Source organism: Neoarius graeffei, chromosome 2, assembly GCF_027579695.1.
Source record: "Neoarius graeffei isolate fNeoGra1 chromosome 2, fNeoGra1.pri, whole genome shotgun sequence".
Lineage (NCBI taxonomy): Eukaryota > Metazoa > Chordata > Actinopteri > Siluriformes > Ariidae > Neoarius > Neoarius graeffei.
The window spans coordinates 6,945,927-6,960,196 of NC_083570.1; the positions used below are offsets into that span (position 1 = coordinate 6,945,927).

Genomic DNA, 14,270 nt, shown 5'->3' on the forward strand with positions numbered 1-14,270 from the left:
GCTTATTGGAACTCTTGTCTCTAGATTCCCTGGGGTTGAGTTGGGACCACTACATTATAGATCCTTAGAGCGAGATAAAGACATTGCCCTATGTAGAGCTTTGGGCAGTTTTGATGACTGCATGTCCTTATCGAAAGAAAGCCGAGTAGAGTTGAACTGGTGGATATGCTCCATCCCTCACAGTTCTCGAATCATTGACCATGGGGTGCCGGAGGTTGTCCTTAACACTGATGCTTCTGGAAGGGGATAGGGTGCTACTTCGGGCAGTTGTTCTACTCAGGGTTTGTGGTCGCCTGAGAAGGCTTCTTACCATATCAATGTTTTAGAATTATTGGCTGTCAAATTGGGCTTAAGAGCTCTTCTTGATCAAACTCGAAATCAACACATCCATATCACTTCAGACAATACCACGACAGTGATCTACATTAATACCATGGGAGGTTGTAGGGCTCCAGCTTGTTGACACCATTGCAAAAGATATTTGGTCATGGGTGGTAGAACGTGAGAACTGGCTGTCCGCAGCGCATGTAGCTGGAATTCGAAATACCACTGCAGATCATTTATCACTCCAGTTGAACCCTGAGGTGGAATGGGAACTGAGTCCTAATATATTCAGGAAGCTTACGCACTGTTTTGGTGTTCCTGATATTGACTTGTTTGCAAGTAGACTGAACCACAAGGTTAAGTCCTACGTGTCATGGAAGCCTGACCCGCACTCAACATGTATAGATGCTTTCTCGTTAAATTGGGGAGAATTTGCTAATGCCTATGCTTTTCCCCCGTTTTGTCTAATTGGCAGGTGCCTTCAGAAGGTCACCCTAGAGCAAGCCACCTTGATCATTGTTGTCCCAATGTGGAAAACACAAGTATGGTTCACCAATTTACTAAGGCTGTTGATCGATCGTCCTCGAGTTGTCCGAGTGACCAAGGGAATCCTCTCAAACCCACTGCACGGCAAGGTCCATCCACTGAGTCCCAAACTCCATCTTCTGGTATGCAGAATATCAGGAAGGAGTTCTCTAAGCACAACATACCTTCAGAAATTATCGAGGTCCTCCTATGTGCCTGGCGAGACGGAACAGAGAAGCAATATAACGTCTACCTGCACAAATGGACCCAGTTTTGTTTACAAAGGAAAGTGGATTCCATGCAGCCCACTGTGAATGATGTGCTCGAGTTTCTCCACGATTGGTACAAGAAGGGCTTAGTCTATTCCACTATGAACACAGCGCATTCAGCTTTATCTAATTATTTAATGGGCACACCCTTATCTGGAACTCGTTATACTGTGGCCAAATGTGATTTAACTGCATACACTTCATGGACAGAAAGAAAGGACAAAATGGGAAAAGAAAATAAATGACCTGAAACCCTTCGAATCTCACTTTGGGACAGGACCAGTTTAGGGCTAATAATGAGGTAAAACAATTCAATAATGATGTGATTTCAAACAGGGGATGTCAACAGGTGATTGTAGTCATGATTCGGTAAAAATCAGGACCCAGGAAAAGCCCAGTCTGTCTTCGAACGGCAACATTATAAAATGGTAAACGCTTTACTGTCCCACCGTTTTCTGATTTGAGGTTGTGGATATGCTGGTCATGATTACATCTTTTTTAAAAGTATTTGGTCTCTTAATATTATTCTGGTCGTTCCAGTGACTCCATAGTTATTGTGATGCTCCACCATGTGGGTACTCTGCTCGAGATACCTGTATGAACCTGAAGGGAATCGACTACATACACATCCACTTTAAATGAATAAAGAAGGCCACTCTTTAGTCATAACATGGCTGCAGAAAGAAGCCGCTCCAGTCACCTGATCAACAAAACTTGATAAAAGAAGAAGGATTTGTGAATGAAAACAGACAACGTACAGGCAGCCCCAGAAATACCACCAGCTGATTTGGGCAGCAAAATTGTGATTAAAATCAAGAAAAGGAGCCGAGAAACAGCAGCAAGTCTTGATCTCGATGAGAATTAGCAGATACAACTAGATGAGATACGATTCAAATCAGGACCATGGAGCATGGGGACAGAGGAAGAGTAACGCTGCAGAAACCATTCATCAGCCTCAAGAAGAAGAAAATAAAGGTGACATCTGCAAAAGAACACACAGAAACACAGCAGCTTCTGGAGAAACATCTTATTTTCAGATGAATCCAAACTGAACTTGGATGGATGTGGTGGTCGAGTGTTTGTGTGGAGAAAGCCAGGAGAAGAATTCCAGTCAAACTGCACTAAGGTACGATAAAGCACGGAGGAGGCTGGGGCTGTTTCTCCTACAGCGCTGTTGGTGAGCTTGTGTTCAATAACGGCATCATGAACGTTCAGAAATCTGCAGAGAAATGATTCAACCAACAGAAGTGGATTTTTCAGAAGGATAATGAACCAAAGCAGATGACTGACCGCGATAAACATGTCTCTGCCAACCGTACTGAACACGGTTGTACACAATTATACACAAAATATACAGATAAAAAAGGAAAAGTTTCCTGTAACTTGTTTAAATGATCAATAAAACATCATCTTTTTATCATCTAAACCTTTATCTTTCTGGCTGCTGAGTCATTAATATCGCGACGTTCTCTTCTGCATTTCCTGGACAGAAAGTTTCTTCCTGAATTCGACAAGAAAGAGGAGGAAATGTGTGAATTAGTGAAGGTCAGAAGTGTGTGTTGTGATGGAGAAAACAAAAGAGATGGATTGTGTTTGTGTTCAAACCCTTTAGATGAAGAGAGTTGGACTTCCAGATTTTTCTGAATGTTGTCTTTTTTTTTTTTCACTGTGTTTTTTTGGACATTTTAGTGGAGTCCTCTGAATCAACGTTCATAAAATGTCATGAAATTAATCCTAACCAGTGCAGCTACATGGGTTATATTTCTGCACTGAAAGGAGATGAAATGGTTAATAGAGGAGTGTTCATGACCTCTCTGTGTTTGTGCTCCTCTTCTTCCTATCACTCTCTCTCTTTCACACACAGGACCAGGAAGTGACTCGTCATTTCAGAGAAAACAAAACTGATCTCTCTCTCTTTCGGTGTGAGTTCAGGAAAATGGCAGAGGCCAGTATTTCAGTAGATCAGCTTTCTGTGGACCAGTTCATGTGTCCAGTGTGTCTGGATCTCCTGAAGGATCCGGTGGCTATCCCCTGTGGTCACAGTTTCTGTAAGGCGTGTATTAATGGCTTCTGGGATCAGAAGGGCGTCTACAGCTGTCCTCAGTGCAGAGACACTTTCACTACAAGGCCTGTTCTACGCAGAAACAACATGCTGGCTGAAGTGGTGGAGAAACTGAAGAAGACTGAAGTCCAAGATGTGGAGTGTGATTTCTGCACCGGGAGAAAAAACAAAGCCGTCAAGTCCTGTCTGGTGTGTTTGACTTCGTTTTGTGAAACTCATCTGAAACCTCATCTTGAAGTTCCTGCTTTGAAAAAACACACATTAATTGAAGCCTCAGCAAAACTCCAAGAGAAGATCTGCTCTGAACATAACAAGCTGATTGAGATCTACTGTCGTACTGATCAAACCTGCATCTGTTATTTGTGCATGTTGGAGAAACATAAAGACCATGACGCTGTTTCACTTGCAACAGAAAGAGATGAGAAACAGGTGAGAACTAGAAATCTTTCCAGAATTAAATTATCTTAATTATAGTTTCCCATCTAGAAACAGGTGCTTTAGTCAGTGATATGATTTGAACTTTAATTTCAATGTGTGTCTCAATCAGAAGGATTCTGTAAAAGCTGATTAAAATTGTCTGTGTTCTGGTGAACAGAGTATTAAATTTATCTTCAGTGATGGTCGTAATCTGGTTAGGGGTGGGTTTCCTGATAACGTTGCCCTTTAGACCTAAAGAGAGAGTTGAGAGACTCTCTTAAGGAACGACCGTTGTCTCTGTACGTGCTTTTCCCGAACTCACTCGTAAGAAGGAGTCTAAAGAGCAACAGGACGATGAGCGTCTTTGCAGTTTGCGTCCCCGATATAGGCATTAGTAGCTGCTAAAACAATCATATTAGACATAACTAACAGTGTCCAAGTTAACTAACTATGTGTAAACATTAGACGTGGATAAGACTATGGCAGCTTGGCGGGCAAATCCACAGAAAGTCACTTGACTAATCAGACTGCATAGAATAAAATGTTTATATCCCTCAATATGCTTCTGCAGGTGGGATAGTGAGTTTTTGTAGGCTGTGATGTGCTCCGTTTTAGGTAAACAAAGCAAACATTTAAAATGAAACGACTCTTTATTCCTCTCAGAAAAGTGAACCATGGGTTCTAGCTATAGAACCGTGGGTGTGTGCATTCCCCAGAAGAACCGCCTCCTTCCATTCTGCCATCAACTGATCATGTTAAATAATGCTGCGGAGAAATCATTGATCTTGATTTTATCCAGTCTATGGACGTGACGTGACCCTAGTGATTACTGATAGACTGTCTCAGTGTCACCTGCGGAAAAACCAGTCACGTTTTAGAAAAGAAAAGAAAAAAACATCCACTTTCAAAGCTGCTTCATAGTAACGAGTAACGAGGACCTTGATAGAAATGTAGTGGAGTAAAAAGTACGATATTTGTCTTTCAAATGTAGTGAAGTTAAAGTCATAAGTTTCCAAAAAAAATACTCAAGTAAAGTACAGATACTCAAAAAGTGTACTTCAGTACAGAACTCAAGTAAATGTACTTCGTTACTGTCCACCTCTGATAATTAACTCGATGTATTTGCAATGTAGAAGAAAACTAATTGAACACCACCAGCAGATTCAACCCCAGTTTCCCCCGCTGACTGTGAGAGTCCCTCAGAGCCGCATGCGCATTCTGTGGATTCGGCAGCGAGCGAGTCGCTCTTTGTTTTGAATGAGTGCTCCGGGTCTCTCGTAAATTCCGAGCAAACTAAAGGACGACTTGTGCTACGATGTTGTTTGGGAAAACCACGTTAGCTTGATGATGGATCTTAAGACGTCATTTAAAACTCTCTTGGCCTTAAGAGGCTTTCGGGAAACCCAGCCCAGATCAGTTAGTGAACATTTCTCTCTCTCTCACAGACACACACACACACACACACACACACACACACACACACACACACACAGAGTACATAACCTTCAGAGTGAAACATGAATGTACTTTGAACTGACATTAATATGGAACCAGTTCGCTCGTACTGTATAAAAAGCTGAATGTATTTTATTTGTCCTCAGAGTGAGTTAAAGGAGGAGCAGATGAAATCCCAGCAGAGAATCCAGGAGAAGCAGAAGAAGGTGCAGGAGCTGAAACAGGCTGTGAACACTATAAAGGTGAGCAGTGAGCAGAGACAGAGCTGCTCCTAGAAACACACACAACATGGACAACGAGTCATTTACAGTCCCAGTAAGAGAGGGAATGATAGATGAGCTTTAAATCTTGTGTGTGTGTGTGTGTGTGTGTGTGTGTGTGTGTGTGTGTGTGTGTGTGTGTGTGTGTCCTAACAGCTCAGTGCACAGACAGCAGTGGAGGACAGTGAGAGGATCTTTACTGAGCTGATCAGCTCCATGGAGAAAAAGCGCTGGGAGGTGACGGAGCTGATCAGAGATCAGGAGAAGGCTGAACTGAGTCGAGCTGAACGACTCCTGGAGCAACTGGAGCAGGAGATTGCTGATCTTCAGAGGAGAGTCACTGAGCTGGAGCAGCTTTCACACACACACGATCACATCCATTTCCTCCAGGTAACACTCACTGTCTGATCTACAGAGCCAGCTGTTCCTCACACACTCTCTAAAACACCTCTCATTAAGGGAACAATAAATGTCCCTGTCTGACATCACAAGTGGGTTTTACATTTCATTTGCTTTCTGTAGGTTTTAGCTTCTGGACGTCAGTCTCCTACATTTCCAAGACCATCATTTCACACATCCAGCGTCACTGTCCATCAACATCTCTCATTTGATGGAGTGAGGAATTCTCTCTCAGATCTGAAAAAGAGACTCGAGGAATTCTGTGAGGAGGAATTCAACAAAATCCCTCCACATGGTAAGAGGAGCTGTTCCTGCTGGAGAAACACAGTGATGTGTTATTTCTTAGCGATGCTCCTGCTTTCTTTTCTGCAGACACTTTATTCACCCGACACTTTGAACTAAAACACTGATTTAAAATGAATAAACTGACTGGATCACTTTAAACTCTTTCCATCTTTTACACAAACTCATGTTTCTATTTTTCTCTCCACAGCTGCAGCAGTTCAGATCATTTCAGAACCAGGACCACAGAGCAGAGAAGAGTTTCTGAAATGTACATCTAACACACACACACACACTTCTAGGCCTGTCACAATAACAAATTTTGTTGGACGATATATTGTCTCAGAAATTTTTGTGATAAACGATATTATTCTTGACATCTTTTCAAGACAATTTTATGCCACTAGTAAAATAATAATGATCATGCAAATACACCCTTTCATAGAACAGTAAACTTTTTAATTAAGTCAACTTATTCAACAGTGGAACGTAAACAATAAATATAAATAAATAAGCTAAAGAAATAAAACAACAATCAAACAAAACCACTCACAACAAAAACAATAAATAAAATACAATTTATGGCTCTTAAAAATTGCACTGAAGTGAATATTAACTTGGCACAGGGTAATAAAAAGACATTCTTTTCTTCACAGGCAACATTCTGCCAATCCAGTTTCTCAAAGATTAGTACCCAGATCAACAAAAAGTGCAAAGTAACAACGTATTGCCAGCTGTCATTTGGATAAAAGTCACAACAATTAGAACGAGATAACATGTAGGCAAGGGCGTAGGTTTGGTATTAACATTGGTGGGGACAAAAACCCAATGCCAACCCCCAGTGGTGCCAACTTCAGGTCAACATTAGAGGGTCACAATATTTTGCTCCATTGTGTTCCACCAAAAGAGTCTCCATCATCTCTCCAAAGGCCAGACTTTTAACATTTGAAGTTCAGAACTGTAGTAATTCATGAATAATTATAATATGAAATCCATTTAATTAACTGCAAATCTTGCATGATGAACTCATTCTACCAATTTGCAAAGGTGTTTTCCAAGCGAATACCGCACTGACTGTCGGGAGGGTGTATGTTCCTTTCCCTCATAAATGGAAATAAAACCCATCCGGAGCCTTAAACACTGCGTTCCATGAGGCTGGCAGGGGGGGTCGGCTCTCTTCTGTGGGATCTTTAACTAGTTTTAGAATGCTAGTTTAAGATGATATGTGATTGATCTAACGGTAAAACAGCACAAGGGCTCGAGAACTTCGACAGGTTACAATTTTACTTGGCAACAGAATGTATCTGAATTCTGATTGGTTGTTGTATCTGAATTCTGATTGGTTGTTGTTATATTATTGCCCTTTTGTTGTGTTCTTGAGCCCAGAGTGGGGGGAGGGGGGAGTGACAGGGTTCTACAGAGAAAAGTTTTCACTGCAACCGAACTGCTGTTTTCGTGACCACGCCCCCAGCGCGGATATTCATGTTCACATTGTTCAGTTTGTTTTTCTCTTTTATTTTAGATTTCTGTTATCTGACTCTGGATCCCAACACGGCACATCATCACCTCATTCTGTCTGAGAAGACCAGAGCGGTGAGATGCAGTGAGAGAGAGCAGCGTTACTCTGATCATCCAGAGAGATTTGATTACTGGTGGCAGGTGTTGTGTAAGGAGAGTGTGTGTGGACGCTGTTACTGGGAGGTGGAGTGGAGCGGTGATGGTGATGTGTTCATATCAGTCTCATATAAAGACATCAGCAGGACAGGACGGCGTGATGAGTGTCGGTTTGGAGGCAACAATCAGTCCTGGAGACTGTGGTGTTCTTCTTCTTCTCTCTCTTTCTGTCACAACAGCATTGAGACTCATCTCAGAGTTCCATCAGCCTCCAGAATAGGAGTGTATGTGGATCACAGTGCAGGAACTCTGTCCTTCTACAGCGTCTCTGACACGATGAAGCTCCTCCACAGAGTCCACACCACATTCACTCAGACTCTATATGCTGGGTTTGGGTTCGACTTGCATTCTACAGTGAGATTGTGTGATCCAGAATAAAAGTGTGTAGTGTTTTCTGTAAAATTCCTGCACGTTGCCACGTTGTTGCTCAGCTGCACAAAAAACACTCATTTTAATATTTAAATTAAAACAGATGAATAATTTAAAATAATTACAAAGGAAAAGTTAAAAATTAACTGTCAGACAAGAAAGTCGTCAAATTTAAAAAGAAAATGATCTCATGACCTTCGCATTATAAAGTTGTGTTTGTTTCATATTAAGCAGTGTCTCATTAAATAACTAATAAACAGTAATAAAGCCAGAACAGAACAACATTTTAAACCTGTTCAGGTCACACTATATAAAAATAAAACATCACTTTTGGAATGAATTTGATTTTTCTGCTTATATTCTAAGATGTAAAATCCACATTCACTTTTTCAAATCTGAAGTTGTTTCTAAACCCTGAGATTTGATTGTAAAACATTGAACAATATTTACACTCCATTAGAACATCCAGTACATGATCGGTTCAGGCTGCCGATGTCGTGTTCATCCCATATTCAGCCTGGATGATGATTGGCCCGCAGATAGAACCTTATAAATCCAGGTTTATCTGTGAGTTTGGGATTTTTATTCAAATATTCCAATCAAAGCTTTGCAGAATAAAAGATAAGAGCACAGGAGAATAAAGTTTCCCCCAGTGATGGAGTTTCTGTGCTGAACTCATTTTCAGACAGAAGCAAATTCAACCTTTTCCTGAGAGTTTCAGCAGCTGGATAAATATTGTTCAGTATTTTAAACTGAATTTCTTTCACTGTGGGTGAAATTGGCCGTCTAAGATAACTACAGTGTGTATTTGTTAGCGTTCCTCCATCGTCAGTTATTCTTACTTTTATTTTATTTTTTTAAATCAGGGAATAGTTTCCATTTTAAAACATTTCTGATTCCTTTGTTATTAGATTTTTCACCAATTTCCACTTCACCAATTTTCAATTCAGGCAGTTTGACCGACACCTTTGAATATTCAAGGGTATTTTTTATCGTGAATCTTAAGGGAGGTGGAATAGCTCTACAAATTTAATTAAATTCTCTATAGACATATTTTAAATGAAACTTTTCTACAAATGAATTAAATTGCATTAAATGTCCATTTTCATCCATTAGATTGGTAACATCCAAAACTTTATCATTCCATTCTTGTTGAAATAAAGTCTTCCTATTAATAGTAATGGTTCTATTTTTCCACAAGGTTAAGTACGCTCGCATTTGTGGACATTAAATAAATAATTTTGGTGAAATTGGGCAGCCTTGTCTGATTCCACGTAAAATCTTAAATTGAATAATTGATTGGTAATCAATCATATCCAGAATCAGTCAGACGTGGTTTTGAATATATCTTCCCTTCATGAAGGCTGATTGATATTCGTCTACAAGTTTTACAAGTCCACGCTTTAGATGATTAGCAGATACTAAGGCAAGTAATTTATAATCATTGCATAGTAAGGTTATAGGTCTCCAATTGTCTAGCAACAAGAAGTCTTTTTTGGGTTTTGGTAGCAAGGTTATTAAGCCTGTCTTCATCGTCGGGGATAAACATCCTTTGTGAATGCATTCTAAAAATGCTCTATGTAATTTTTTTTTAATATCCACCCAAAAGTATTTTAAAAATTCAGGTGTTAAGCCATCGATTCCTGGTGATTTGCCATATTTCATTTGTTTTAATGCAATTTCAATTTCTGTTATAGTTCATTCCTCATCAAGTGTATGTTTGTCTTCATCCATTTTTTTGATGTCATGATTGATGGGATAAAATAAGACATCACATTCTGATTTATTAAATTTAAGTTACAATAAACGAGCCAAATTCCATCCTGTACTCATTTCTGATCTATTATATTATCATTGGTCATAAGCTTACTCATTTTTTTCTGAGTTTGTCTTTGATTTTCAAGTCCGAAGAAATACGATGAACTTTTTTCACCCTGTTCGATCCATCCAGCTCTTGATCGAGTGGAAGCTCCATTTGCCTTTATTGTGTACATTTCGTCTAGTTGAGACTGCAGTGACTGTAATTCTGAAATGTTTTCTAAGGATAGTTGTGTGTTATTTACTAATGTATTAATTTTATCAATCAGATCCTTTTGTTCTTGTCTCCTTATACGTGAAAGTTTTTTACCCATGCCAATTGCTATTTGTTTGACCTTAAACTTCAGAGGTGGGCAAACTACGACCCGCGGGCCACATCCGGCCCGTTGGCGTTTTTAATCCGGCCTGCGGAAGACAATCATATAAACACGATTGAGCAGATCTATAAACTATAAGCGTCAGTGTTATCACATAGACAGGTGTTCTAGAGATCCGTCTTTCCAGTCAATCGTATTCACGCGAGATTACATTTGCAGAGTGGTGCAGTGCATGCCATGGAAGCCGTTCTGGCGCCCGTGCCACTGATGATCTCGAGAACACAGGATAAAACTTTACAATGAGTGGTCCTAAAAAAAGAAAAGTGGACAGTGAGTGCAGGGTGTTCAGTAAAGAATGGACAACTGAATATTTTTTGCTGAAGTCTGATCAAAGGCTGTATGCCTTATTTGCAAAGAAACCGTTGCAGTTTTAAAGGAATATAACATCAAACGGCACTTTTCCTCCAAGCATGTTAATTATGCTAACAACCAGTCAGCGCAAGAACGGACGACTACAGCTCAGCGGTTGCTGAGTGAATGTGAGTATTAACACTTTCTCTTTTTAAAACTATGTTGGAGCTGTCATCAGATGGTAGTCACATGTTTACAGACATAATAATATAAAAAGTATAACTCTTAGTAATTTTGGTTGTCGTGGGTGGCTGCTGTAGTGCTGGTGTTTGTTTTTAAGTACCATGTGCTTTTGGATGTCTGCTCCGCCCCTCATTTATGTCCCTGTCTGCTATTATAGGTGTGTTATGAGCAGCTGACCGTGCTTCTGCTTATATCTGTTCCTGGACTTTTGCCTGTGGAGGTTATTCTGATCTATGAGTGGCCTTTTGGAATATGAAAACCTGTTTGGACCCTGTGTTTTGATTTTTTGAGGACTGGAAATATTTCAGTGAGTGACTTTGAACCTGAAAACCAGTTTGGAGTTTTTTGCTTTCTTGAGCTGTTTTGTTTGATTTTGTGGGCTGGATGGATCCAGTGCCATACCACTGAACTGCAAACATGTTGGCATGGTGTGGTACCCAAATTGTTGTAGGTGGAATTAGCATTAATTAAATTATAAATTATGTAATAATTGATAATTGAATTAATCAACTTATAAATAAGATCAGTCTCATAAAATCTTAAATTATTAATCTTAATACTCACAGTGAATGGTTACATTCAAGATTAATGGTAGCTCTGCATTAGATGGGAAACCCAGTTGTATACAAAAGCTAAATTCTGAAGGGAAAAAGGAGTTCTAAATAGTTGACCTTGTGAATAAACAACAGGAACAAGTAAAATGTAATTCAATTTGATTAGCTTTTATTTGTCTACTACTCACTAATAATAATCTCACAAAATACATTCAATGTCGGGCAAAGGTAATAACAAGACAAAACAATGGAACAATTACACCTGGACCATAAATTTGAGGAAAAGAGAGAGAAAGAGATAGGAAAAGAGAATCCCTTGTGTGTGCGTGTGTGTAGAGGTGTGTGTGTGTGTATGACCTAGCTTGTCGTTAGCTAAAACAAAGGAATGTTAGCTAAAACAAAGGAATGTTAGCTAAATAGAACAAAGGATTAGCTCTGTGGCTAATGTGTGCTTTGTGTAGGTATCTGTGGGCAGATGCTAATGATTAGCCACTCTGGCAATGCTTAAACAAAATGGCGGTCAGTGCCTAGGTGTCGTATCACAGGTAACTCAATGAGGGAGGTAACAAAATGGCGTCGGGAAATATGGCGCCTGCAGGCCTAGTCGAGAACACAAGCCTACCAGCTAGCGTATCACCCTGAGGTAGCTAGCAATAAGTTGCTAAGGAGAATCTGACCACGTTACAGCTGGATACAAACACTGTACTTAACAACAATTTCCAAAAGACTATCTAGGCAAAGAACTCAACGTGTGCGAGAGAGAGAGAGAGAGAGAGAGAGTGTGTGTGTGAGTGTTGGATGGAGAGGACTAGGCCTTGTAGCGGTCCAGCCTCGGAGCTTAAAATAACAAACTTGTCGCTGCGCTGCTAATCAGATAGGGAAGCTAGCGATGGAGTTAAGGAAAAATATCATGCAAGATACCCTGTCTAACAAGTTCAAAGAAAAAAAACAGAACCAAAACAAACAATAAAAACAAACACCTTCCGTGTCTGAGCGGGTATGCTAAACAGCTCAAAGCTTAAACATGACCCTAACAACCATCTGAATAAGCTACAAATTAAAATTTGCCCAAGTGCCTACTCAATGCGATGGAAGTTCGTTCTCCGATGTCCGCGCTGAGGGTCGCGGTCCGAGGAGAGGAGGTTAGCGGCGAGTTGCGTCCAACCGTGGCTAACGAAGCAGGGAGATGGAGGCCTAGCTGGCCCACGGTGCTTCGGAAGAAACCTCCGGTGATGCGTCGACGAGAAAAGGCTGAGAGGAGCGAAGCTGTACGCGAATGCCTCTTAGCGTGGAAAACTACTTAACTGTAGTTAAACTTTGCAAAGGTTTAGAATCGAAACCACTATATCACTGAAACTTAGCGGGTCGTTCAAAAGTTCGGCCGAAACTAATTTGAACAGGCTGTTCTCAGACAATAGCGGTTAGTCTCAACACTGTAGGCGAGTGTGCCAACAGTCCGTCCGACCACTCCAGTAGCCAGAACACGAGAGGGTGAACCGAGGCACTCTCGATACAGTTAAAGCAGTTCCACTTTACGTCACCTCCGGGTGGAGCGCGCAAGGAATTGTGGGATCGTTATAGGGGGCGCTGGCAAGTTACCAACATTGTTGAACTGCAAACATGTTGGCATGGTGTGGTACCCAAACTGTTGAACTGCAAACATGTTGGCATGGTGTGGTACCCAAACTGTTGAACTGCAAACATGTTGGCATGGTGTGGTACCCAAACTGTTGAACTGCAAACATGTTGGAATGGTGTGGTACCTCTCCTACTAATGCTGGTTGGTTGTACTGGCAGGCTGGAAGTGGATGGTTAAAAAAAACACTCAGGTGTAAATCTACGAGTTCAGTGAAATGTACAAAAATGATATGTACTGATATGTAATTTAGTTCAATTTAATGATATGCAATTTAGTTGTATGTATAAAATGATACAAATATACAAATACACTGGCATCCTACTCATCCTGGCAGCTCAAAGATGTAATTTAAGAATTAAGTGTGCTACTTTTCTTACTGTCACATATGTGTGTGTGTGTGTGTGTGTGTGTGTGTGTGTGTGTGTGTGTGTGTGTGTGTGTGTGTGCAGAGGGGTTCCTATGTATAGAGGGTCACAATATTTTGTTCCATTGTGTTCCACCAAAAGAGTCTCCATCATCTCTCCAAAGGCCAGACTTTTAACATTTGAAGTTCAGAACTGTAGTAATTCATGAATAATAATAATAATAATAATAATAATAATATGAAATCCATTTGATTAACTGCAAAGCTTGCATGTGATGATGAACTCATTCTACCAATTTGCAAATGCGTTTTCCAAGCGAATACTGCACTGACTGTCGGGAGGGTGTATGTTCCTTTCCCTCATAAATGGAAATAAAACCCATCTGGAGCCTTAAAGGAACAGTCCACCATACTTCCATAATGAAATATGCTCTTATCTGAATTGAGACGAGCTGCTCCGTACCTCTCCGAGCTTTGCGCGACCTCCCAGTCAGTCAGACGCAGTCAGACGCACTGTCACTCCTGTTAGCAATGTAGCTAGGCTCAGTATGGCCAATGGTATTTTTTGGGGCTGTAGTTAGATGCGACCAAACTCTTCCATGTTTTTCCTGTTTACATAGGTTTATATGACCAGTGACTTGAAACAAGTTCAGTTACACAAATTGAAATGTAGTGATTTTCTATGCTATGGAAAGTCCGCACTATAATGACAGGCATACTAACACCTTCTGCGCGCTTCGGCAGCGCATTGATACGGAGCTCAGATATCAATGAAGGCTGATTATTATTCGTCTACAAGTTTTACAAGTACATGCTTTAGACGATTAGCAGATACTAAGGCAAGTAATTTATAATCATTGCATAGTAAGGTTATAGGTCTCCAACTGTCTAGCAACAACAAGTCTTTTTTGGGTTTTGGTACTAAGGTTATTAAGCCTGTCTTCATCA

General features: G+C 40.5%; 1 protein-coding gene across 1 annotated transcript; it reads left to right on the plus strand.

Moving 5' to 3' along the window:
- Window positions 1-3,021: 3,021 nt before the first annotated feature.
- On the plus strand, window positions 3,022-8,409 carry LOC132868658 (E3 ubiquitin/ISG15 ligase TRIM25-like). The gene is made up of 4 exons (XM_060901727.1): window positions 3,022-3,609; window positions 5,835-6,006; window positions 6,205-6,264; window positions 7,516-8,409. The coding sequence occupies exons 1-4, from the start codon at window positions 3,055-3,057 to the stop codon at window positions 8,043-8,045; spliced, it is 1,317 nt and encodes a 438-aa protein (XP_060757710.1). The 5' UTR covers window positions 3,022-3,054; the 3' UTR covers window positions 8,046-8,409.
- The last annotated feature ends 5,861 nt before the right edge of the window (window positions 8,410-14,270 follow it).